Source organism: Lepidothrix coronata, unplaced genomic scaffold (genome assembly GCF_001604755.1).
Source record: "Lepidothrix coronata isolate B3197 unplaced genomic scaffold, Lepidothrix_coronata-1.0 Scaffold324, whole genome shotgun sequence".
Classification (NCBI taxonomy): Eukaryota; Metazoa; Chordata; class Aves; order Passeriformes; family Pipridae; genus Lepidothrix; species Lepidothrix coronata.
Genome location: NW_016690504.1, coordinates 278,582 through 303,988, shown reverse-complemented (window position 1 = coordinate 303,988; position 25,407 = coordinate 278,582). Strand labels below are relative to the sequence as shown.

The 25,407-nt window shown below is 54.4% G+C and overlaps 1 protein-coding gene across 1 annotated transcript in view; it reads left to right on the top strand.

The window, feature by feature from the left end:
• The window catches only part of WNT3 (Wnt family member 3), a 42,968-nt gene extending 20,928 nt beyond the window's left edge, over positions 1-22,040 (top strand). The window contains exons 3-5 of the mRNA XM_017838108.1: positions 11,596-11,837; positions 20,040-20,305; positions 21,561-22,040. Of these exons, the coding sequence (XP_017693597.1) occupies positions 11,596-11,837; positions 20,040-20,305; positions 21,561-22,040 (988 nt within the window). The remainder of the gene's footprint in view (positions 1-11,595; positions 11,838-20,039; positions 20,306-21,560) is intronic.
• Positions 22,041-25,407: the final 3,367 nt, after the last annotated feature.

Below are 25,407 nucleotides of genomic sequence, written 5' to 3'. Positions count from 1 at the left end.
AGTCCCACAAGAGGCCCCTCTCAGAAGGGCTCAGACCTGCTGCTCCATCTCCCCTTTGACCCTCCCTGCCAAGCTCTCCCCACCCCTTCACATGGAGGTGTTCAAGGCCAGGCTGGATGGGGCCCTGAGCAACCTGCTCTGGTGGGTGGCATCCCTTCCCATGGCAGGGGTTGGAACAAGATGGTCTTTAAGGTGCCTTCCAAGCCAAACCATCCTGTGGTTCCATGATCTCTTTTGATCAAAGCCAAAATCACTTTGACTTGCTAAATCACCAGAACACCAACTCAGCAAAACCAAACCCAGTCAGTGGCAGGGCAACACCTGGGTCTTGTGCAGGGAAGGCAGGTGAGACACACTATTTTATTCTATTTTGGTTTGTTTTATTTCGTTTTACTGCAGCCCGGCTGCAACCTGGACTGTGGAAGTGGCAGAGCAGTGGCAGTGTGGGTGCAGGGATGTGGGTGATGGGTGGCAAGTCCATGCATAGGAGAGCAGCTCATGCCATGCCTACAGAGAAAAAAAAATTGAATAAACCAGCAAAATTTAATTCAGTTTGTGTGGAAAAAATCTGCCTGTGAACCTTCTGAAGATCTGTCCTTGGTCATCCTTCACCCAGCAGAACATGTGCACTGCACTGTCCAGAACTCAAGGGCAGCTTCACCTGACTTGAGCTGGGAAGTCCTTCCCTAATTCTCTGTGGAGTCAGAGCAGCTTCTCTGGAGTGTGATCCCTCTCCTCTGCAGCAGCTCTACATGGACCAGAGTGACTGTGTCCCATCTGTGCCTGCTGCTCTCCACCAGTCACTTGGGAATTCTGAGTTACAGCACCTGGAGATGAAAGGGGAGAAGTGGACCCGCCCCCGGTGACAGAGAGGGCAGGAGATCCCATCAGCTCCTGTCAGGAACCCCCAGGTTAGGAGGAAAGCTGAAGAAATCAATGTTTTCTGAAGCCCTGATGCACCCAACACATCCTGGCCCTTGCACCCATCTCACCATCCAGATGAACCTTCACCTGACAAAACCTCTTCTGGTCTCAACCTGCACCTGTTTGCACTGGAAATATTTGCATTTCCCTAAAATCTCCCACATCAAAGAACTTGAGCTCTTCTGGGAGCAACCCCTGCAAGGCACCCACCCCTCCCAGGGCCTACAGACCTCCCCATCCAGGCATCACTGGAATCTGGCCACACTCAGGTTAATTGAAGCACCTGATGCATTTCAGAGCTGGATGTGGATTTTCCATGGTCCTGTCTGCAGAAGGATCCTTCCCACAGGGAACAGTGGCCGCCTCCAGCCCATCAGACACGCAAAATATGAACAAGTCTCTGCAAATAGTCCAATGTGGGAATTTGCTGTGTGCAACAGCAGCAGCAACAGCTCCTTGAGTGTGTGAAGCTGAGGCTGTTTTCTCCTTGCAGTGCCTCTGTTGAGGTGCAGTTTGCTCCTTTGCCTTGGCAGCAAACCCAGGGCACAGGCAGGAGCTGACCCAGAGCTCAAGGGGGCTGGGATTATTTTGGAGTTGTCCATCACCTTGTGTCTGTGGAGGGACAGGCTCTGCAGCCTTCACCACTCTCCCAGGAGCTGTGTCCTCCCATCACCCTCCTCCTCAGTCCCAGGCTGTGTCCTGTCCTTCTCATGCAGCCTCTGACTGCCAGAGGTGACAGTTGTGACACCAAGGGGACGGATGGTTCCCCTTCTGCCCCAAAATCAGAGCCTGTGACACCAAGTTACAGCAGTGCTGGTGGGAAGGGATCCTTCCAGTCTGTAATCCAGACTCCTCTGGAGCAGCATTCCAGAACAGCAGGGGCTGTGTCCAGCCAATACCCCCAGATTCCCATGGATGACACCCCCCCATGTTGCTGGGCACATGGAAAGGGAATTCTTCCTAATGCCCAACCTAAACTTCCAGGCTGCACTTCAGTTGTTTCCCCTTTTTATGTCATCTGGTGCCAGTGGGAAGAGTTTGGCTCCATCCCATCTGTGGCTGTTGTTGGACACCCTCAGCCTCCTGTCCTGCCCTGCCCCTGCCCACCACGGTCACACCTCTGTCCACATCCCTGCTCCCCTGAGCACCCAGCACTGGATGGAGGGCTCCCAGTCTGGTGCCACCAACACCAACCAGAGGGGACAATGACTCTCCTTCATGTGCTGACCCCACACTGACACAGCCCCACGAGCAGCCACGGATTTGGGTCCAAACGAGGCACTTTCAGCCCTTTCACTGCGAGTGAACCTTGTGAGAGGAAACAAATGGCCTCCCAAAAATCAGCTTGGTTTATTCAGAGGTTTAGCAAACATGGTGGTGGTGCAGGGTTGGGGCTGTGTGGAGCAGGAAGATCTTGTTGGTGACACACTGGGCACCGCTCAGTGCCAGGGGAGGGTGGCACAGCCTTCTTGGGCAGCATCACACTGGCAGGGAAACCTCCTGATTTTGGAGACCTGTGAATCAGGAGAGGTTGTGGGATCAGAAACAGCAGCAGATGTGAGGTTTTTAACCCTGCAAGAGCTGGATCCTTTCCACCATGGTGATGAAAGCACCCTTTGCTTTCACCTTTATCTGCCTTTCTGCATTGGCTCTTCTTCTTCTGTACCCCAAAACTCCCCAAGCCTTTGAGGGAGGGCTCAGCCACACCCTGCACCTGCTCAGAGGGATTTCAGGGCATTGCCTCCTCTGGAACCCAGCAGGGAGGGGCTCCCTGGGCACTGAGGAGTCAGGGACCTCCCCCTGGGCATGTTTCAAAGCACAGGAGTTCCCACAGCACCTCTTGTTCAGGCCAGACCCATGGGAATGGTCCAGCATTCCCAGGAGTAACACAGGCCAGTGCTTGCCAAAGGTCAGGTTTGGAGGTGGTCTAGATGGACATTTGGGAGGGGCAGTAAATCAGTTCTTCCCATGGAAAATGTGTCCCATGAGGGACGTGAATGTGAGCAAGTTTTAACCTCACAGGTGGAGCAGACCAGTCTTCAGTGGGGAAATCCCCTGGTTCCCAAACCCTGCAGGCTGGGAAGCAGCTTTACAAGGAGTTGGTCCTGCCCCACAATTGCTGTCCCATCACTGGGGCATCACCCTCAGACACCAAACGTGCCCTGTGCTCACCCCAACCCAAACGTGCTCACAGCAGGAGGGTCCTGTGGCTGCTCAGCACGAGGGCTCAGCCTGGGGCTGCTGGAGCTCCCTGGGACTGATGGAGTGAGAGACTCAGCCCACAGACAGAGTCTGGGGTCTAACACCCTCCTGCCATGGGAGCAGCACTGATGAGCAGCAAAACTCAGCCTTGGGATGGAAAAGTGACACTGATTGATTGGTTGGGCACTGGGAGGTTGAAGAAAACACATCTGGGGTTCAGACACAGGAAAAAACTGCCCCCACCATCCATGTGTTACTCCTGCTTTCAGTCAAGAAACAACCTAATGATGCAAGCCCTGAATTAATGGTTGGGGTCTGAGCAATGCCTCTCCCCTGCACCCCTTTAAGCCCCTAAACTTCATTAAACCTGCAGAGTCTGGATGCACCTTTTAAAAACCCATCCCACTGACAATTGTAACAGTTTTTAGACGGGAGGAAGAAGAAGTAAAGCACAAAAAAAAATCCCCTTTAGGAGGGATGCTCATTTTTAGGAGGGATGCTTATTTTTAGGAGGGAGGCTCCTCTTTAGGGGACCTGCTCTGTTGTTGCTGGGTGTCCTTTGGCACTTTTTTAAATGATTGACACAGCAGAATGAGAAATACATAAAATGATGGTTAATATTCCCATCTATAATATAAATATAATAAACACTCACACTGAGCAGGGCAGCCTCCTCCCAGCACTCACCGTGGTGCTTCCATGAGCCTCACCCTGCTCTGGCTTTCCCTTCCCATATCCCTGCACTCCTTTTCCATTCATGTCTCCCTGGGATTAAACATTCAGGGTTCAAAGTAATCCATCCCCTGCCATCCTGTCTACAGCCTGTCCATCCCTCCCTCCCTCCCTCCATCCATCCCTCCATTCATCCTTTCATCCATCCCTCCCTCCCTCCATCCATCCACCCCTCCATCCATCCATCCCTCCATCCACCCATCCATCCATCCATCCTTCCCTCTATCCTTCTATCCTTTTCTCCATCCTTCTATCCATCCCTCAATCCATCCCTCCATCCCTCCATCCATCCTTCCCTCCATCCTCCTCTGTCCCTGTCAGCAGATCCCAGGGCTGGAGCTGGTGTCCTGCAGCCCAGGACCTCTCCCAGCCCTGCTTTCCCCCAACCCCCAGCAGATGACAAGGCACTGGTGTCTCTCTGTGGTTTGACAGCTCTTCAGAGCTGGCAGCTCCCAACCCCTCCCCCTCTTGCAGGAGATGCTTCATTTCCAGCCAGCAGAGTGGATGGGGAGGGTGGAAAGCACTCCCAGCAAGCCCAGGAGTGACACCAGAGTGGATCAACCACTGCCACTGCAGCACCAACTCACTCCCAGCCCACAGGGATTCAAATCCCTTCCTGAGTGACAGTCACACACTGCCCTGCTTTGAGAGGCCCCTGACCCACTGCCCATCCCCAGGGGTGCCTTTGGTGGGGCACCATTCCCTGGAAGGGTGGCTTTGCTGAGCTCTGCTGCCTCTGCCCCTGCAGTACAGGACAGGGACAGGTCCCAGGGACGTGGGATTGCCCCTCTGGAGTAAGCAGAGCCTTTGGGATCCAGCCAACGTGAAAATAATCCTGGTTTTACTAAGAACAATTTCCTCAGTGTGCAGATATGGGGCTTTTCATTTGAATTAATGCAGATTTAGCCAGGGATGTGTTTCAGTGGCTACTTCAACATCAGTGGTGATTGGAGGCTGAAAAAAACACCCCCAGCCTCTTCCTCCGATTCCTCAGCCCTGGAGCTGCTCCTCCTCAGCATCTCCTCGGAGTATTCATGCTTTAGCAAGGCCTGGGACCTCCTCTTTCTGATACCTCAGAATAAAAGCATTAAAGGCACCTCTCCCCTCCTCTGGGACTGCAGACAGGGCACAAGTGTCCAACCCTTGTTTTCTGATCAGAGGATCATCTCATTTGTGAGATTCCTTGATTCCTTCTGGAAATAACCAACATCTCTCTGCAAATGGAGCAAGTTGCCAAATTTCTGACCAGTTGGTGCCCCTGGACAACAGGCTGACCATTCCTGGTCTTGTCAAGATCCTCCCATGGGGCACAGCCCCCCCACTGGGAATGTCTCTCTGTGGCGCCAGAGGGGAACCACTGTGTGCATGGACAAGAAACAAAAATCACCCAGGACTTCAGATAGAGGAATGGAGGAGTTTAAACACCCTGAGCTGCCCTTCTGGGAGAGCTCTCAGAGTGATGCTTAAGCTATTTCCCAGCAGCCACAGGTCTGGGAGTGATTCCTGGGTGAACTTTTGCCTTTGTGAAGGGTTTAAGAGGTTTCCAGCCTTCAGGTGTGACTGAATTAAGGGAGAACTGTAGTTGGACAGAACGTGGCCTTGTGGGCTGGTGAATGTTGGGCACATCAGGCAATTCATGCACACTATCTAATGAGGGCATCTTCAAACACATCAGCTGGAAACAAAGCTCTTGTTCAAGAGGTCACATCACTGGTGTGGAAAGTCCACAGAGACTTTCCAGGCCAGATAAACATGAAACCCCCACGTGCCTCTCCTGCCTGTGGGACTCGGCCTTGGCTGGAGGATCAGCCTCCAATGCTCAGCTGCCTGAGCATTCCTATTTAAAAACTGTCTGTTTTATTGGCCCCCCAAGGACTGCAGAGTTTGGTGGGGACTCTGTGGTGATGGTGATATCTCAGACCAGGGAAAAAGTGTCCCCTCTGTGGAAAAGCTCAACACTCTGGACACGTTGGGCTGAGATTAAACAGTGGGTGATTCCTGAGTGAAGGCTCAGTCAGCAGAGCTGCCATCCAGTCCCTCAAACTGCAGTTTGAATCCTGTCACGTTCTCTCTGTTCTCATTGTTCAGTCAGGACCTGGCACTTCCCAGCCTGTGATGTGCATTTATATTGCATGTTTTGACTTGGGATTCAAATGAACATCTGTCATGTGGTGGAAGGCCTGTGAGCACAGCTGGGGTGGACAAACCAACAGGGCCCAACAAACTGAGCAGGGTCTGGCTCTCCTGGAAGGTTTGTGCTCCCCCCACACTGATGCTCAGGGTAAATTTGCCCTTTAATTACCTGGAAAGCAAGTGTGGGATGGGGCCTCTGCTGGGAAGGGGAAAGGCAGGGCTTGTACAGCATTAAATACAGAGAACATGGAAGTGCTGCTCTCCCCTGGGCCAGGCAGAGCTCAGACAACAGGAGGCCACTGGTACAATGGCCTGTTTGAAGCAGAACATGGACCAGAATTGGAAAACAACAAATACCTCTAAAAACTGTGCAATGAAAACAGGCAGAGACAGGTTTTCTCGAAGGCAGCAGGTGGCAAACAAGGTCTGAACTGTGAGCTGGTTTTCTCCTGCTGGTTCACAGCTTTCCCAGAGCATTGGAAAAACCTCAGGGATCGATCCAGGGCATTGACACAACATTAGAAGGCATGAGTAGGGCAGTGTTTGCCTTGTAACCCTGTGCTGCAGTGACCTGAGCTGCTGGGGGAGGAAAAACCTCTTGTCCAGAGAAGCTGTGGCTGCCTCAGCCCTGGAAGTGTCCAAGGCCAGGTTGGAGCAACCTGGGATAGTGGAAGGTGCCCCTGCCCATGGCAGGGGGTGGGACTGGATGGGCTTTAAGGTCCCTTCCCACCCAAACCATTCTGGGATTCCATGATCATGATTTCAAAGAGCTTCATTTCCATCATTCCTTGGAGCTCTCAGGGAGTGTTTCTGGCCGTGGCCTTCGAGGCATTTGGGAAGAGCAATTGTTATTTAAGTGCTGCTGAGACAAAGGGAGCAGGATCTGCTTTCAGCTGCTGAGTTCAGAGCTGGAAAAGATTCCCTCAGCAGCACATCCCAGGAATGTTCTCCCTGCATTTTGAGCAAAAAGCAGCAGCACTGACCTCAGGCAGCCCCAGGTGCTGCCCCACTTGGGAGCTCACAGGGGGCTGAGCACAGTCTGCACTCAAAGGTCAACCTTGTCCAGGGCTGAGGCAGCTTCCTGTCCACCTCCAGGGCTCCCAGGGCTCCCAGGACTCAAGAAAGGCAGCGACAGGTTCATGGGATTGCAGAAGAAAGAGAAAGGGGTGACACCACCAGGTTGTTCCTCAGGAATCTGGTCCCCTCTGGGTCCTTTGCTTCCTTTTTTTTAATCATGAAACTGGAATAGGAAACACATGTGAGCAAACCCCAAAGTCAGACCTCACCATGCCCTGCACACACAGCAGAGGATGGACAAACCTCTCCCCACGGAGCTGCTTTCCTGCCAGGACATCCCCTCAGGGAGGGCTCCCAGCCCCTGTTCCACGGAGGAGCCTCTCACCAGGGTTTGTCTGGGAACACCCAGCTGGGATGAGCAGCCTGTGGCACATGGTGAGGCCAGTCCCAAGTGCTCCAAGCATCCTCCAGTCTCCTGCAGGCAGGGAAGAATAAATGTCCCAGCAGCTTTTGAGCTCAGTCAGGAACCTTTCTTGGTGATCACCCTAGAATCTGCTTTTCATATGTTAGGGCACAGTTCCAATCTGGCCAAATCCTGCTGTTTCCAGACACTACGAGGTCTCATCTCTCTTGCTGCCACGTGTCTTTCCAACCAGTGGCCCAACTGGAAGATGAGTTTTCTGGCCAGCTCTGTAGGAAGGATGAAGGTGGGAGGGTGGGCAGAGCATCCTCCCCACTGAGGCAACGGGAGGACAGGAGTCACCTCTTCAAGGATGAGAGGATGCACCCACTGGTAGCTACAGAAAGAGGATCTGCACAAGACAATTTACTCCCAGGGCTTCAAAAGCCCATCCCAGACCAATGGGAACCACAGAGAGTCAGCTGGATCCAGGGCCCTGCCCAGTCTGGCACCATCAGGTGGGAACAAAAGGAGTCACTGGCCTGAGAGTGTCAGAACACCTGAGAGTGAAGGGATGAAGCAGAGGAAGAGAAAAGGGATCTCCTGTGTGTTTGCCATCAAGACTCACAGTCCCTGAGTGTGCCCTGCACTCCCACAGCACACACAGCCAACCTTCATGTGCCCATCTGTCCCCTCACAGTGTCCACGAGGAGATAAAGGGTCTCTCAGCCACGTGGAGCTGTCTGGATTTTATGGATCCTGCCTATGAGTGTGCAAAGGGACTGGGCCTGGAGTTGGTGCTGGAAAAAAGGGTCTGTCACCTTCTAGGGGTAAAGCTGAGGCAGTGGAAAGGGGTATGAAATGAGGATTTCTCTTTAATGTGGAGGGAGCCAGAGAAACACGGGCTCAGGTAGGCAGGAGGGACACTGAGAGCATGGAGAGCAAGGCAGGGGAGTGTGGGGTCTGCCACTCCTGCAGGCACAGCCTCGGGGTCGTGTTTGTGCTTTAGAAATTATCCTTATCCTCCACCTGTCCCAAATTCACCCCATGACACTTCCTTCCCTAATGTGTTTCCTTCTTCTCCACGAGCTCTTGTTATTGAGATTTCACTCTGTGATTTAGATTTAATTTGTGATTTAGAATTCACTCTGTGATTTAGATTTTAGATTTAACACCTTGTGTTAGAGCCAATATTTGTCCCTGGGATCACAGATATGGATGTCGGAGAGGTTTTGTTTCGTCTTCACATCTCAGCTGCTCTGAGGAGGAACCACCAGCCCACAGGACCCCGGAGCTGCAGCCCCTCAGTCACAGCACCTGCCCCCTCTGCCTTCCCAGGACTCCTGGGGAAATGGGGATGAGGGGCCAAGAGGAATGAGGTTTTCTTTTTCTGTCTAAGAAGGGAGTGGGGAAATCACTGACATGGGAACAAAACCAAGCATTAGGTGATGATTGGAAAGAAGCTGCTGTCAGTGAGATCAACAAGAAAAATGAGGAGCAAACACTTGGGAGTGATGGAGACTGTGCAAAAGAGGAGGAGAAGGGAAAGATGAGAAAGCTTGAATCAGGTCATCAAAAGCACATGGAATCCTCCAGAGCTGGGTGTGTGGCCACGGGCAACCAGAGCAGCCTCCACCCTCCCCAGGGGCCTCACAGCACATCACAACTCCAGCCTCAACAGATGGACCAAAACAGGCTGCACATCCCTGGTCAGGCCTTCCCAGCAGGAAAGTCTGCTGTGAGATGGCTCAGAAGCTTAAAGAAGGGGTTTGGCCAAGTCTGGGGTTGAATGTGAGGAGAGTCCTCCGCGGAATTCCCCAGAACCACCTCCCCTGTGAGAACCTGCTGCTGCAGGAACATCCTGGACACTCTGGCACTGGCCATGGCCTGCCCTTCACAGCTCTGCAAACCCAGGCAGGACAAAGCATCCTGTCACCCCTGAGCCTGTCTGTGAGAGGGGGGTGTGGGGAACCACAGAAACACAGGATGGGTTGGATTGGAAGGGACATTAAACATCCACGTGCAGGATGTTCTCCTGCCTGTCCACCGTGTCCCTGCCTCGCAGGGTGGAGAGTGGAGCTGAGGTTGTTCGTGTTCCCCAGGGCTGACCCGTCGTCCCAGCAGTGCTGAGCCCCCTCCCCAGGTCATGGCTGGTGGCACTGGAGGTGCAGGACAGCTCTGGGAACCAGGCCCAGGGCACTGCCCCTTGTGCTGCTGCCTCCCAGCCACACCTGGCTGCCCCTTCTCCGTGTGTCCCATCCAGGGCTGGGGGAGATGAGCCCAAATACTGCACGAAGTCCTGGGCAGAGAGGGGCAGGAGCAGCAGGGAGCAGGAGCTGTGGCAGGAGGCAGCACTGGCACAGGGATTAGGGCCCTGGGCTTCCCAGCCACAGGGGGAGTCAGGTCTGCCTGTTCAGTGTCTTCAGCAGAGATGCCTCTCCCTGGGATTTCCTTTACAACATTCAAATCGTTAGTGGGCAGTTAAATCGACCCTTTGGGGCCAGCTCAGTGTCCAGCCTGAGCCTCCAGGCTGGGAGAGCAGCTCAGGACAAGGACAGCCAGCCACGTGTCTCATAAAGCAGTGGCATCTCTGTCCTTGGAGGTGCTCAAACTGTAGGAGGACAAGGCCCTGAGAGACCTCATCCAACCTGGAAACTGGCCCTGCTCTGAGCAGGAGGTTGGGCCAAAGCCCTGCTGAGGGCTCTCCCAGCCTGGATTAACTAAGGACCACAAAGGATTGATTCATTCACACACAGCCCTCGGGTGTGGGCAGGTGTGTGAGGGAGAAACAAATGAGGTGGGAGAGGTGGGTGATGCTCCAGAGCTGCTGTTTGAAGGTGCTTCGATGGGCAGACAGGAATGTGCTGCACCCCAAGCAGGGGAGATGGGGAAAATAACCTGGGGAGCAACAACCCCCTGCACCTGTGAGGGCTGGGGGCCAACCAGCTGCACAGCCAGACCTGGGGGTGCTGGAGGACCAGGGTTTGAATGTGAAGTGGTAAAGACAGTCATCAGGGCTGCCCAAGGAGCAGCACTGACAGCAGGTAGAGAGAGGAGATCCTTCCCTTCTCCTCAGCACTGGTGGGACCCCACCTTGAGTCCTGTGGACTCCCAGGACAACAGAAACAGAATCCAAGAAAAATAGAATATTCTGAGTTGGGAGGGGCCCCAAGGATCACGGATTCCAACTCCTGGCTCTGCACAGGACACCCCAGCAATCCCACCCTGTGCCCGAGAGTGTAATAAGTCAAAACTCTTTGCCCACACTGGCACCTGCACTGTGAGGTCTCTGCTCTGAGTTCCTGCTGGCACAGAACTGCTGCTCCCTCTCAGATCTCCCCACGTTCTGCAGGGACACCCCAGGCTGGGCTGGAGCCTGAGCATCAGCTGTGGGACTGTCCCTGTTTGTGTGAAACAGTAGTGTCTCAGGGCTTCTCTAAAAAAAATACATTTTCACCCTTCAGTGACAATTTCTGGCCAAATAAGCAATTTGACCCACATATTTAATGCTGAGCCATTGCCAGGTCCTTGGACTGGTAGGAAAAGATCCTCTCAGCTCTGCCCTTCCCAGCACATCTGCCCCACTCAGCTGCTGCTGGAGACTGGGATCCATCCAGGTGGGACTGGGGTGGCTCAGGATCTGCTGGGATCACCTGCACAGGCCAACCAGCCTGGGACACGTGGCTCTGACACCTCTGACCCCGAGCAGCCCCTCTCCAGGAATGCTGGTCCCTCTGCTGATGAACTTGGCCTGGGACAGGACACTCCCCACCTTGGCCACGGTTCAGCAGCTCTCAGTTGGTGTCTCCTCACAGCTGAGACTCCTCAGGGTATTCCCGAGCCTCCAGGTGTTGCTTCCCCAGATCCAGCCCCTTGCAGGTCCTGTCAGATCCTCCAGCCCCCTGGGGAGGTCTCAGACACTTTGGAATACCTGGAATGGCTCCAGAGAGCCGAGTCCTCCCTCTGTGCCCACCAAGGACCAGGGTGTCCCCAGGTGTGAAAGCCCTTTCCACACCAGTGGGACCAGTAGTAGAAAGTCTTGTTTCCTCAGGAAACACTCATTTTTCAGTACTTTTTTGAACCGTTGGCTCCCTTTGGCTCACCAAATTCCCTCTAGGGGTGCTGGGGGGGCAGGCCCATCAGTGGCAGCAGTTGCCCAGCCCTCACCCTGTCCCTGTCCCCCGCAGGTCCCTCGCCCTGGGGCAGCAGTACAGCTCCCTGGGGTCCCAGCCCATCCTCTGCGGCTCCATCCCGGGCCTGGTCCCGAAGCAGCTCCGCTTCTGCCGCAACTACATCGAGATCATGCCCAGCGTGGCCGAGGGGGTGAAGTTGGGCATCCAGGAGTGCCAGCACCAGTTCCGCGGCCGCCGCTGGAACTGCACCACCATCGACGACAGCCTGGCCATCTTCGGGCCCGTCCTGGACAAAGGTAACACCAGGGGGCCCTGGCGGCGGCTTGGGCAGGGTGGGGAGAGCTGGCACAGCTCTGCTTGGCCCCTGGATGCACCATATCCTACCGGGAACACGGCAGGGAATGACTCAGAACTCCCGGCTCTCGACCCGAACTGCCCCGATTTCCTTTTCCCAGTTTTTTGTGTGTTACACCACAAGGGAAGGGTCTGCTCCCGTCTCAGAAGGACCAGGGAGGATGTAAAGCACAGGAAGGGGGAGGTTTAGCTCCAGGCACATTCCCATGTCCTGGAATTGTGGGCTCCACCTCCCTGCCCAGGGTGGGCAGCACTTCCACACAACAGGGACCAGCAGAGCCCGGGAAGCCGAGGAGAGGGGCTGGGGCTGAGTTCCTGGGATTGATGCAGGGCCACTGGAGCCCACACTGCCCACCCCAGGAGGGCCGTGGGCTCAGGTTTCCCCACCAGGGAGAAGCCATGGTTGAAATCCATGGTCCTGATCAGGCTGAGTGGGGATTTCAATGCATCTTTTCACAGATGAGCTCAAAATGCCCAGGGCTGGGAACAAAGAGAGAGAATAAATGTGCTTTCCCTCTTCTCTTTTGCTCCTCTTCAACCTTTCTGGATCCACTGGCATGGATTAGGCACACTGGGAGCACATGGATGAGGCACCATAAAATTGGGATTCCCAGGGATATCATGAGCCAAAATGAGGTGCTGGGCCCCAAGACACCCTGGAAGGAGAGGCTGGAGGGCTTTGGTGGCAGATCACAGAATCATAAAGTTCCCTGAGCTGGAAGAGACCACTAAAGATCATCAAGTCCAACCCCTGGCCCTGCACAGACACCCCAACAATCCCACCCTGTCCCTCAGAGCATTGTCCAAACCCTCCTGGAGCTCTGGCAGCCTTGGGGCTGTGCCCACTGCCCTGGGGAGCCTGGGCAGTGCCAACCACCCTCTGGGGAAAGGACCTTTCCCTGAGATCCAACCTGACCCTGGCCTGGCACAGCTCCATGACAACCTGTCCCACATCTCAGATGTCCCATTAGCAAACCAAGACCCCAGACTGAAAGGCAGTCCCAGGAAACTGAGCCCAGTGGTGGATTAGAAACTCCCAGTGGACAAAAAAGCTCCAGTTTGTCCATCCTGTCCTGTGGACTCTGGTGACTTTGGGCCATGTTTAGCACCAGGGACATCCCCAGGTAACATCTTGGTTTCACAGCTTCACAAACACAGCCCAAAGCATTTCCCTCTCAGCTTCATGGGTGTCAGCACCCACAGGGTCCCTGCAGCCCAGAGAAGTCTCTTTATCGCACAGAAATTATTCTTTCCAGTGCTGCCTTGGAAATGGCAATATTATGGTGTAGCCTTTAAGAAATGGAGAGACTGGAGTGAGAGCAGGACACTGGACTATTTCCCAGTAGTCTCCTGGACAGTGCAGGAGTTCTGGTGAATTTTCTTACAGAGTCCCAATATTGTGCATATAAACAGTTCATGAGATCCTTTTCCAAGCTTCAGCCTCCCAGTAAGGGAAGGAACCATTTCAGTTCCCTGAAATGACAGTCCAATATTTCAGTGAAAATTACTCCTTTGTGTTAATGTGCAATTCCTTGCAGGAATCAGGATTGTAAAGTCTCATTAGAGCACTAATAGGGACCTGGACAATCATTTCCCCTCTTTTTTGCCAGGATGTATTTTGGGGTAACTACTGTATTTACTACCAAATAACCTGTCATCAGGGCTCCCCACACTCTAACTTGCTGCCTAATAAAAGCCTGTCCTAAATTTCAGCACTTAAAAGATCAGAAAGTTTTAATTTTCTTTAAAAAATTTTCATTAAAAAACTGCCATAAAAATTTTAAACACATTCTGAAAGAACTGTTGGAGCATTGAAAATCTCTCACCACCATTTCTGTCAGCATGAAAGCACTTAAAAATTGGATTTGGACCATCCTCCCAGTAATGAGCAAACTGAACTTTGAATTTATGAAGAATATTTTAAGATCCTTTGGGCTGCAGGGACTAGAGCAGAGCCTCCTGTGTGGACTTGTCTCAGCATTGCCACGCAGCCCAAGCTGACAAGGTAAAATATCACCCAAACTCTGAAACCCTTCTGACAGAAGGAGAAAAATTAGTGAGCACATTCGTTATCCAGCTTTCCCAATCCCAGGCAGCACTGCCAGGCACCTCACTCCCAAAACGCATTTATTCTGCTGCCTCACTAACCTGTAAGTAGAGCAGTTAAAAATAAACAGTCTCATCTGCAAACAAGGACACATCAAAGCCCAGCCCAGCCCACGGTGGGGGTTATTTACATTTCTGAGCTGTGCTCGTGTCTTTTCTCTGCTGCCTGAAAAATTAATGAGCGGGGACAGGATGGGACTCATGTCATCTGTGCCAGTGAGGAACACAGGGAACCTCTGAGAGTCCCAAAGTTTGCAGCGTGAGGAGTCACAGAGGAAACAGAATCTTTTCAGCCCTGGTTTGTCAGCTGAGGGAAGAGAGAATGTTGTGATCAGACTGACAGGACTCGTTATCTGTGCCGAGTGTGGGAGCAGCACTCCCTGCTGAGGGGCTGTGGGGAGGGGAGGGCACTCCCGGGCCTTCAGGGAATCATGGAATAGCTTGAGTGGGAAGGGACCTTTTAAAGAGCATCATGTCCAACACAGCATCACCTTCTGCCAGGCTGCTGCTCCGTCTTCCTTAGATGCAGCAACAACAGGAGTCAGGGAATCATGGAATGGTTGGGCTGGAAGGGGTCTTAAGGCCCATCCAGTCCAACCCCCTGCCACGGGCAGGGACACCTCCCACTAGCCCAGGTTGCTCCAAGCCCCGTCCAACCTGGCCTTGGACACTTCCAGGGATCCAGGGGCAGCCACAGCTTCTCTGGGCAACCTGTGCCAGGGTCTTACCACCCTCACAGGGAAGGATTCCTTCCCAATATCCCTTCTAACCTGCCCTCTGGCAGTGAGAAGCCATTCCCCCTTGTCCTGTCAGTCCAGACCCTTGTCCAAAGTCCCTCTCCAGTTTCTTGGAGCTCCTTTAGGAGAGCCTCAAATGAAGAGTTTTGAGCCCATAACCTGTGGCATCCCTGGGAACCTTTGCCATGTCCCCTGTCACTGATCTCCAGCACACACCAAGGGCAACCCCACAAGCAGACCCAAACTAGGAGGACAATCCCTGCTGCAGCTCACACTGTCATTAGGCCAGCAGCCATGGAACACCAAGCCCAAAGGAGCTGGTGTCCCACCTGGGACAACTGCCTGGCTGAAATCACCCCTGAGGATCAGAGCAACATTTGGGGTAATCTCATCCTCTGCTCCCTCAGGTACATTGAGGCTGTTTTGGAGAAACTTCAGAGGTGCAGTTCTCACTACAATAGCATCAAAAATCTTGTAATACAGGGGGGGACAAGGGGGAATGGCTTCCCACTGCCAGAGGGCAGGTAGAAGGGATATTGGGAAGGAATCCTTCCCTGTGAGGGTGGGGAGGCCCTGGCACAGGGTGCCCAGAGAAGCTGTGGCTGCCCCTGGATCCCTGGAAGTGTCCAAGGCCAGTCTGGACAAGGCTTGGAGCAACCTGGGCTGGTGGAAGGTGTCCCTGCCCATGGCAGAGGGTGGAACTGGGTGGGCTTTAAGGTCCCTTCCAACCCAAACCATTCTGTGATTCTAAGTTTTCTCTTTTGCATGTCTTATTTTATTACCTGGGCTATGAAAAAAAAAAAACAAAAACAAAAACAAACAACCCAAACCAACCCCTGAACGTGGGGTAAGATCATGTTTTTACAAGCAAATTCCCCAGGATGATTTATACTGCAGGTGTGCAGTCTGGGACAGGGAGGGAGGAAAAACCTGCTTTCCCCCTCCCTCTTCTCCCTTTTCTTTGTGCAATAAGGTCAGTTCTTATCTAAAGTCGGTGGCTCCTCCAGCCGAGTCCTGCCCAAAGCCCGGGCTGAGCCGGCATCCAGGTGACACTGCCCTGGGAGGGTGGGGAATGGCCATTCTCTGGGGGAGTGACAAACCCCTCGTGTGGGTTAAAGCTGGTGCCCAGAACGAGCCGGTTGTGAGGGCAGGAAGGCCCCACAGGCAGCTGGAGACCGAGTCCTGGGGGAGAAGAGGTCTGGGAGCCGGAGGCAGGGCGGGATCTGCGGGAGCGAGCGCGGCAGGAGCCCGTGCAGGCTCACACACCTCCCCACGTCCCCAGGGTAGGGGGAGCCGCTCTGCCCCTGCCTCCTCGCTCTCCTTCTCCAGGAAGATGCCACCGGTTCTCCGGGAAGACGCTCCCCGTGGCCGGTCGGGCCGGAGCCTCCGGGAGCGGGGCAGTGCGGGGGAGGCGGCGGGGCCGCTGCCCTCGGGGGTCCTTGTGTGCTCGGCTAAGCCCCTGCCACGAGCTGTGAAAAGGCCCAGGACCCGCACCAAGATAACCCGTGGCTTTTCTCAGCCACGACACTCGCAGTCATTTGCATCTAAACAGGGGTGTGTGGGATCAGGGGCCGTCTTGATATAAACTCAGCAGCTTAAAGGGAGGGGGAGGGAAAGGAGAGAGAGGGAGAGAGAAAAATAAGCTTATACCGATGAGAAAGAGCTAAGCTTCCTCCCCTACTGTGAGGCAGGGCGAGCGATACCATCCGAGCGCCGCAGTCGTTTCAAATCGCTGCCGCATTCACACGCCCTTGGGGCCATTCTGAGCCGGGGGCGGGGGGCCGGGGAGCGCCATCAATAGGGATTTCCCAGCCGGGCCGGCGGGATTGGAGGGTGACGGCAGGACAGGGGAACATTGCCCCGTTGCTACGAGGTGCTCCTGGGGAATGCCAGTGCTCTGTGCCGTGGGTACGCTGGCCGGCGGAAACATTCCGCATTATGCGGGTAATACAGTGTGACACGGCGGGAACAATGGCAAATTGAGTGTCCCAGCAGGTAACGGCCCGGCCGGGACACAGGCGCGGTGGTGCACTGTCAAGGCGGCTCTAATCCTCCCTCGCCAGCCCCTCCCCTGGTTCTGGGAACGCTGCTCCCGCGTTTCGTCTCTGGGAAATTCTCCCGGCTCCTCGCCCAGACCCAGGCGAGGATTTCAAGGCGAGGAGTTTGTGTTTGCAGCTCGCTGCCCCCCCGGCATCGCGGGGAGACACGGGGGTGCTGAGGGAGCCGGGGTGCCGGGGGAGCTGCGGGAGCCGTGCAGCTCCGCGGCCGTGCCTGTCCCGGCTCAGCTCCATCCCACCATCCCTGCTCCCTTCCCGGACTTAAAGACGCACAAAATCTGCGGTGACCCTCTTTCCCATGACCCTCCTTCCCATGACCCTCCTTGTGCCCATCCACACCCTCCGGATGGAACGCGAAGGCACATCAGCCAGGAGAGCAGCTCCTGTCCCCTCCCTGTGCCGGTCCAGGGCCAGAAGGGCTCCCTGGCTCCTCTAATCTGATGTGCTTTGGGTCACAGGCCACCCAAAGAGCCGTTGTCAGGCCGAGACACCCCAGGTGGTGCAGGGATCTTCAGCTGGTGGCCCACAGCTCCCAGTGGTCCCAGCATAAGCAGCTGGTGAAAGATACCCAAGGAAAAGCTTGGTGGGTGGATCCCCACTGGCACATCGGAGGTGGGAAGAGCAAGGAGGGAAGAGTTTGAATGCAAAGAAAGGGAAAACCACAGCAGGGTCCCACCAGCACAGACAGGACTGAGCAGCCCTGGTTTGGGACCCCATTTGGCTGCAGCAGAGCAGAGCTGTGGTTTCCACAGCTGGAACAACCCACAGCCACCTCCTTCCAGTGCCTGCATGGGCTGAAATCTGCCCAGCTTGGGATACCTGGTCTTTGGAAGCCAGACCCACCTCCACAGAGAGACTGAAGCTGGAGAGAGAGACCTGCTGCAGGGGAGGGGTGCAGGGGGTATGGTCCATGGCTGTCCACAGCTCCTGCTGGGGAAGGAGGGGACAGGCTCCAAGGTCATTTTCCCAGCAGAAATTTCTGGCTTCGTCCCACACCCACTGACTGTCCTGATCATCTGGTCACACCACACCCAGAGGCACTGGAACCCTCCTGCCCCCTGCCCAGGCACAGCAGCCCCTGGAAAATGGCCTTCAGCTCCTCCCTGCCTCCTGCACGTGGGGAGAGAGGTTGGATTGACTCCGACATCTGCTCTGGATTGAGAGAAGTGGAGTCTCCATCCTTACAGGGTGGAGTGAAGCACCCCAGGGTCACTCCCCAGGGAGCTGTGGGTGTGCAGAGCGTGGCACAACTGGAGGCTCTGAGCCAAAAGGTGCCCAAGGGGGAAAGTTGAGACTGAGCTAATGACTGTGCTTGGGAGAGCCTATGTTAGTGCAGCCACTGAGGCCAGCAGGCAAACTCCTCTTGATTTCAAAATGAGTAGGAAGAGCACAACACTGCTCTAGAAAAAATATAGAAAATTTTAAAAATACCCAACCAAAACAACAGGTAGGTCACCACTGCAGGAACTGCAGACGGCCAAGGACCATCTGTGCTGAGCAGGGACAGCCACGGGGGACTTGCCAGTCTGTGCCTGAAACAGGAGACCCCTCTGAGTGCCCTGAGCTGTGGGACGGGCTCTCCTCCAGCCCTCAGCTGAGGGAGAGTTGGATTCCTGGAAAGGGGAATCACTCCAGAGATGGGCAGCCAGGCTGGGGACTGTCATGGACAACATTTTACGGAAAGATTTAACAAAAAGGGCTCTTTGAGCACGGGAAAATGGCAGTTTTGCTCCCTGCAAGAACCATGGAGTAAACTCAGGGGCCATTAAAGATGCTTGAAGGTGAAAGTCAATGTAAGCACAGGAACAAGGGATGTTACTTGGCTGGGCTTTAATCTGGGTTAAAAAATCCAAGTTCTCCAGCATCCTGCTTTCAAACCAGGGGAAGAGCCATCAGACAGCACCAGTGAAAAGACCAGCTCAGTTCAGAGCATGTCACAGCTTCTCCAACAACTTCCTGGAGGGTTAACTCACTGAGATAATGCAGGAAAATGCAGGAAATACCCTTTCAGTTTGACTGTGTTTTGTCCACTTATGGACAGAGGTCAGGACTCCCGAACCCAGGACATTAAATTCACAGAACTCACAGTAGGAAAATGCCACCCAGGCAACACAAACTGCTGGGGACATCCCTGGGGGGCACTGTCACTGCTGCTGTCCCGAGTCCAGGTCAGGGCCCCATGGAATGTCCAGGGAAGGGGATGGCTTGAAGGTCACCCTGCCATGGCCACAGGTGGAAGAGGGGATGGACTGGGATGCTCCGGCTCAGCAAACCCTCTGTACCCTCTTCATCTCCGTGTGGATTTTCTGTGTTGTCCCCACCACCTACCCAGGTCTCTCTGTCCTGCTGGGACATTTCCTCTCCCTCAGCACAGGGATCCCCCACACTCCCATTCCCAGCCCCCATCCACCCAGGAATCCTGGGCACTGTATTTCACCCTTCCTTCAGCTTTCAGCACCTTTCAGGGCTTTCTCCAGCTTTGCTCCTTTGGGCCAAAATTCATTCACTGCAACTGTTCCCTGGAGCCTGGCAATGGTTCCAAAGAGCCTTGAGTTTCATCTGCTTCCTGAAAGGAAAGTCCTGTTATCAAACCTGAGGACCCTGAGGGCCAGGAGTTGGACTCCATGATCCCTGTGGGTCCCTTCCAACCCAGCATATTTTGTGACTCTGCTTTGATTTCCTCTGGGATTGCTCAGTAACTAGTAAGCAACTTCATGGGCATCTGGAAGTTGGGTTTTATTATTTATTATTTATTTATCTCCACTAAAGGACAAGTCACATGTTGTTTATGTGACACATTTAACAGGAATGACCAGCTCTTGGGCTTTGTGCTGCCACAGTCTGCCCTGAACGATCTAAAACCTTTCTCAACGCCAATGAGCTTTGTCACCCCCCCTTGGACTAACTCCTGGCACGGAGCCCCTCCCTGGGTTCCAGGAACTCTCTTCTGAGGCCCCTCGAGCTCCCACTGATGTTTAGTTCACCCCTTGGCCTCTGTGCCGGATCAAATCCTGCACCAGCTCTATCTGGGAGAACCCCAAAGCTCGAATCCCACCAAAGCTGGAATCCCACTCCTCTCCCTCCTCCTCCTCCTGCAAGGGCGATTCCGGCGGCACCCGCTCCAGAAGACATTCCTTAAAATATCCACAAATTAACTTTTGGCTTTCCAGTGGGGTTTAGAAGCCGCTGAGGGAGGTTGGGAAGGACAAGGCTGCCTGCTAACCCCCGGCCTGTGTGTTGGCAGCCACCCGCGAGTCGGCCTTCGTGCACGCCATCGCCTCGGCCGGCGTGGCCTTCGCCGTCACCCGCTCCTGCGCCGAGGGCACCTCCACCATCTGCGGCTGCGACTCCCACCACAAGGGGCCCCCCGGGGACGGCTGGAAGTGGGGGGGGTGCAGCGAGGACGCCGATTTCGGGGTGTTGGTGTCCCGGGAGTTCGCGGACGCGCGGGAGAACCGCCCAGACGCGCGCTCGGCCATGAACAGGCACAACAACGAGGCCGGGAGGACGGTGAGTGCCCGGGCAGGGGGGCCCGTGTCTGCAGGGGTGGCCCAGGGGGGCTCCTCCTGGTGCCACGGGACTGCAGTAACGCCCAGGCTGAGGCTTCCTAAGGTTGTTTCCCAGGGCCCAGCATTTCCATTCTCTCCAAACAGATTCACATCCATCCAAACATGCCTTGCTTGCAGCACACACATAGAATCATGGAATGGTTTGGGTTGGAAGGGACCTTAAAGATCATCCAGTCCCACCCCCTGCCATGGGCAGGGACACCTTCCACTAGCCCAGGTTGCTCCAAGCCCCATCCAACCTGGCCTTGGACACTTCCAGGGATGGGGCAGCCACAGCTTCTCTGGGCAACCTGAGAACATCTTCCAAGGCCATGTGTGCAAACACAACTCAGCCAGGAGAGCCCCCAGGTCAGCAGTGGATCGAGGATTTTCCTCCCAAGCTCCTCCTTTCTACATGTTTCCTGTTATAACACTGTCCCAGTGATTCCCTGGAGTAGATGATGGTTGTCAGTTCCTTCCAACTCAAATATTCTAGTCTAGTCTAGTCTAGTCTATTATTTCTATTTCTATTCTATTCTGTTCCTGCTGTCTGCAGGTACCTGGGCCCTGCCTGCTCTGGGTCATTTGCAAACTCAGTCAGACCTTTCCAACAGTGCTTGAAGCAAACACTGACATGGCTTTTCCACACCACAGCAGGCAGAGGTGGAAGGGTAGAAGGCTGATGGCTTCTGGTACAAAAAAGCCCACCAAACTGCAGTAACTTTAGCAGAAATCAGTGATTATTTTGCTCCGCACAGAGGAGGTTTCTGGTAAAGAGATTTATGTCCATAGATTCACAATTTCATTACGTTCTAGTGCAAACTGTCAGATGTGGGCCATAAAGGAAGGGTCATCAGCAAAGAGAGGACAAAGGGCTCAGTCTCCATCCACAGGGGTCAGAGACACCATCCAACCCCCACTTCTCTGGGCTCTGACTGTGCACACACACAGGGCAGGGGGGACCCCAGTGAAAGGACCAGACCTTGGGATTAGATTAGACTAGAATAGATTAGATTGGTTGGATGATTAGAGCAGCTGCCCACCTCAAGCTTTTCTAGTGTGACACCTGTCTGGAGACGTTTCTGGCCACCACAACTCATTCCCAACCAGCCCACAACTTCCCAGACTGAGCTCAGAGAAGCCATTTAAACCCAGGTGGCAAAGGCAGGGGATGGAAAGCAAACCCTGCTGCTGATCCTCGTTCTCTCCCCCCACAGACCATCCTGGACCACATGCACCTGAAGTGCAAGTGCCACGGGCTGTCGGGGAGCTGTGAGGTGAAGACCTGCTGGTGGGCCCAGCCCGATTTCCGGGCCATCGGGGACTTCCTGAAGGATAAATACGACAGCGCCTCGGAGATGGTGGTGGAAAAGCACCGGGAATCCCGGGGCTGGGTGGAAACTCTCAGGGCCAAGTACGCGCTTTTCAAGCCGCCCACGGAGCGGGACCTGGTCTACTATGAGAACTCGCCCAACTTCTGCGAGCCCAACCCCGAGACGGGCTCCTTTGGGACCAGGGACAGGACCTGCAACGTCACCTCCCACGGCATCGACGGCTGTGACCTGCTGTGCTGCGGCCGCGGCCACAACACCCGGACTGAGAAGCGCAAGGAGAAGTGTCACTGCATCTTCCACTGGTGCTGCTACGTGAGCTGCCAGGAGTGCACCCGCGTCTACGACGTCCACACCTGCAAGTAGGCCCGGGGAGGTGTCCACTCGTGGAGGTGCCCCAGGGCAGGGCCCAGGGGTGCAGCCCCCGTGGCCTCACACTGCAGAGGACGGCACAGAACTGCTGGTGGCCCCAGCCTCTCACCCGGGTCAGGGCTGGCCTGGTGCTGCAGCTCGGTGGAGCTGTGACTGCTGCTCCCGGGGGACAGGCAGGGACGGGGGAGCCCAAGCCAGGCCTGGCCATGGCAGGCAGAGCTGCCACAGCACACCCTGAGCTCTGTCCTAGGCCAGGGGTCCTGCCTGTGCAGACACCGGTACAGGGGTCAGGTGGAAATGGGTTTTACACAGTGAGAGCTGAGCAGACACAGCTCCCTCACTGCTGTCCTGGGCTTGGCAGATGTGGTGGGGAAGAGGGAAGGAGGCAAATCCTCACACCAGCTCAGCTCCCTCCTGCCTGCTCCAAGGAGACAATGCTGGAGAACCAAACCTGTCCGAGCACACAGAGCCCACGGGTGGTCTCTCCTTCCCTCTCCCCTCTGCTCTCCCTGCTCCCCACAGCCCCACATCTCCTACAGTCCCCTGGGGAGGATGGCAGGAAGGCAGAGCCCTGAGCTGATCCTCCAGCACGTGGCCCAGGACAAGGGCAGGGCACAGGGCACTGCTGGCACCTCTCACAGGGGACACAGCCCATCCCAGCGCCCAGGGTGGATCTCAAGGATCTGGGATCCACCAGATCCACACCTATTGACTAAGCATTCCCTGACATGACTTTATATCCCAGAGGGAGCTCAGGGATGCCCCTGGGGACAGGTGACCTGCCAGGTGAGCTGCTGTTCCAGCTCTGGACATCAGCGACTCTGGGGAGACAGAGGCCACGGAGAGAGGGAATGTCTGTCCCAGGCCTCCCCACCAGACACGTGTGGTCCAACCACTGCACCCAGCAAGAGAGAGGTGAGGGAAACAGGGAAGAGAGACCTGTATCCCACAGCACAACCCCCGGCAGATCCTCCCCTTCCCACAGGATCTGCTGAGCTGTCAGTTGTCCATGAAGGCCCCACCAAGCACAGAGGCTCCAAACCATCAGCAGGGATTTGGGCCCCACCTCAGTGCAGGAGAACCAGGGTTTGTCCCACCACTGCTCCCCAGGCCCCCTCCCCTCCCTGAGCACACCCCTCACTCTGGGCTCACCTTTTCAGGGGGTAACTGACCCTGCAAATCAAAAAAACAAGATTCCCTCTGTCCTGGGGGGCTCCAGGACCAACAGCCCTGTTCAAAGGCACTGCTCACACAGCAGTGATTCCACAGGGAATCGTGGCCTGCCCATCCCAGCTGTGGCTGCTGCTCCACTCCCTCCTTTCTCCAGGGGAAGGAGCAGCACAAAGAGCAATAAAGGGGTGAGGGACCCTCCCAGGGGGCACAGAGGGCCCAGCCCTCACACCTGTGTGGGGACAACCAGAGCAAAATTCCAGGTCCTTCCTGGGCAGAATGAGAGGAGCTCCTGGACTCACATGGCCAGAGGAGCCTCCACTTCCAAAAAATAAAATCACAGAGAGCTCAAAAGCCCTCCCCACTCAGAGCCAAGCCGTCCTCTGATATGCATCTATTTAAAGTATATATTAAATTCCACGTCTGGAAAGACTCCCAGTACCTGACTTTAAACAAAATCCCCCTTTTGTTTGTTTTTTAATCAAGAAAAGGTATTTAATATTAAATAGAACATTTATTGCCTTGTAATTATTTTACTGTAGCCAGGTATTCTAGCACTGAATGGAAGATCTTTTTCCATCAATCTGCTGTATCCAAAGTTTTGTATAAAGTTGTAGAGGTCGATTTTTTTTTATTTTATATTCAGAAAATTTCTCTTTTTATAAGCATTATTTATTATACAATGTATATACTTGAGTTAACTAAGATTATATATTATATAAATATATATATTTGGAGAAAAATATATTTCAACTTGCATTTTTTTGTGGTACACCATTAAAGAGAAGGTATAAAAAATCAAAAATATGCACTTGCCAGCTTGTGTGGTTTGGATCCTTCAGGTCCTGCTGAAGTGGTGGGTCGTTATCCAGCTGCTTATGGGCAGGGGCAGTCATGGAATTATGGAATCACAGAGTGGTTTGGGTTGGAAGGGACCTTAAAGACTATCTAGTTCTTACGCCCCACCATGGACAGGGATGTGAATGCAAGACAACGATGGCAAAATGTATCCAACAAAGGAGATTTTATAGCTGAATGCTGAGCTTTGGGTTTAGGAAGTGCCATGAGCAGTGTGTACAACACAGCACAAAACCATGGAAACATTCGGGTTGGAAAAGACCTTTAAGATCAAGTCCAACTGTTCCCCCACCACTGCCAAGGCCACCACTGCCCCATGTCCCCAAGTGCCAAATCCAGAGGGCTTTTAAATCCCTCCAGGGATGGGGACTCCACCACTGCCCTGGGCAGCTGTGCCAGGGCTGGACAGCCCCTTCCATGAAGGGATTTTCCCAATATCCCACCTGACCCTCCCCTGGCACAGCTGGAGGCCGTTCCCTCTCCTCCTGTCCCTTGTTCCTTGGGAGCAGAGCCCGACCCCCCCCCGGCTCCCCCCTCCTGTCAGGGGGTTGCAAAGAGCTAGAAGATTAAATTAGTCTTAATGGATTAAAACAGGTTTTAGACTTCATACACTCCCCTAGGCTGTCACTGAATCACCTTCCAGTGGTTTGGACAGACCAAGATCCAAATTTCCTCACATAAAAACATCTTCTCTCCTGTCCAGGAATAATTTGTGGGTGTTTCTGCAGAGTCTCCCCCGTGTTAACGATGTTTTTAAGTGCACATGGTTTTCCACAGCACTGGCCTCAAACACACCTGTCTGAGGGGTAAAAGCAAATATAAAATCCCTGTGTTCTTACCCTGCTCCCGTTTGCACACAAAGCCATCCCAGCTGCCTGGGCCACGTGCATGGACAGTGCCCACACCGGTGTCTCTGCCCCAGCAATGCCACCAGTCACCCCCCAACACACATCCTGACACGCCAGAGAACCAAAAACCCTGACCCAGGGAGGGTTCTGGGCCTCACAGCTCTGGGGTTGGAGCTCTCTGTCTGCCCACCTCCACCTCACAGCATCCTCCCAAACCCATCCCAGCACCTGGAAATAATCTGTCCCTGGTTAAACAACTCCATTTCAGAGACATTTCTGGAAGGTTCAAGATGAAACAGGGTAAGGAAGGGGATGAAGAACTTGGCCCTTACTGTTGAAAGCAGTATTGTTTGTATCTTACATGTTTAAGGCCTGTGCCAGGCAGAGCCCCAGAGAACACGCCGGTGGTGGGGAGGTGCTCCAGGAGCCCTTCCCTTGTGCCACCTGCAGGAAACAGCTCGGATGGAGATCCTGGAATAGGCTGG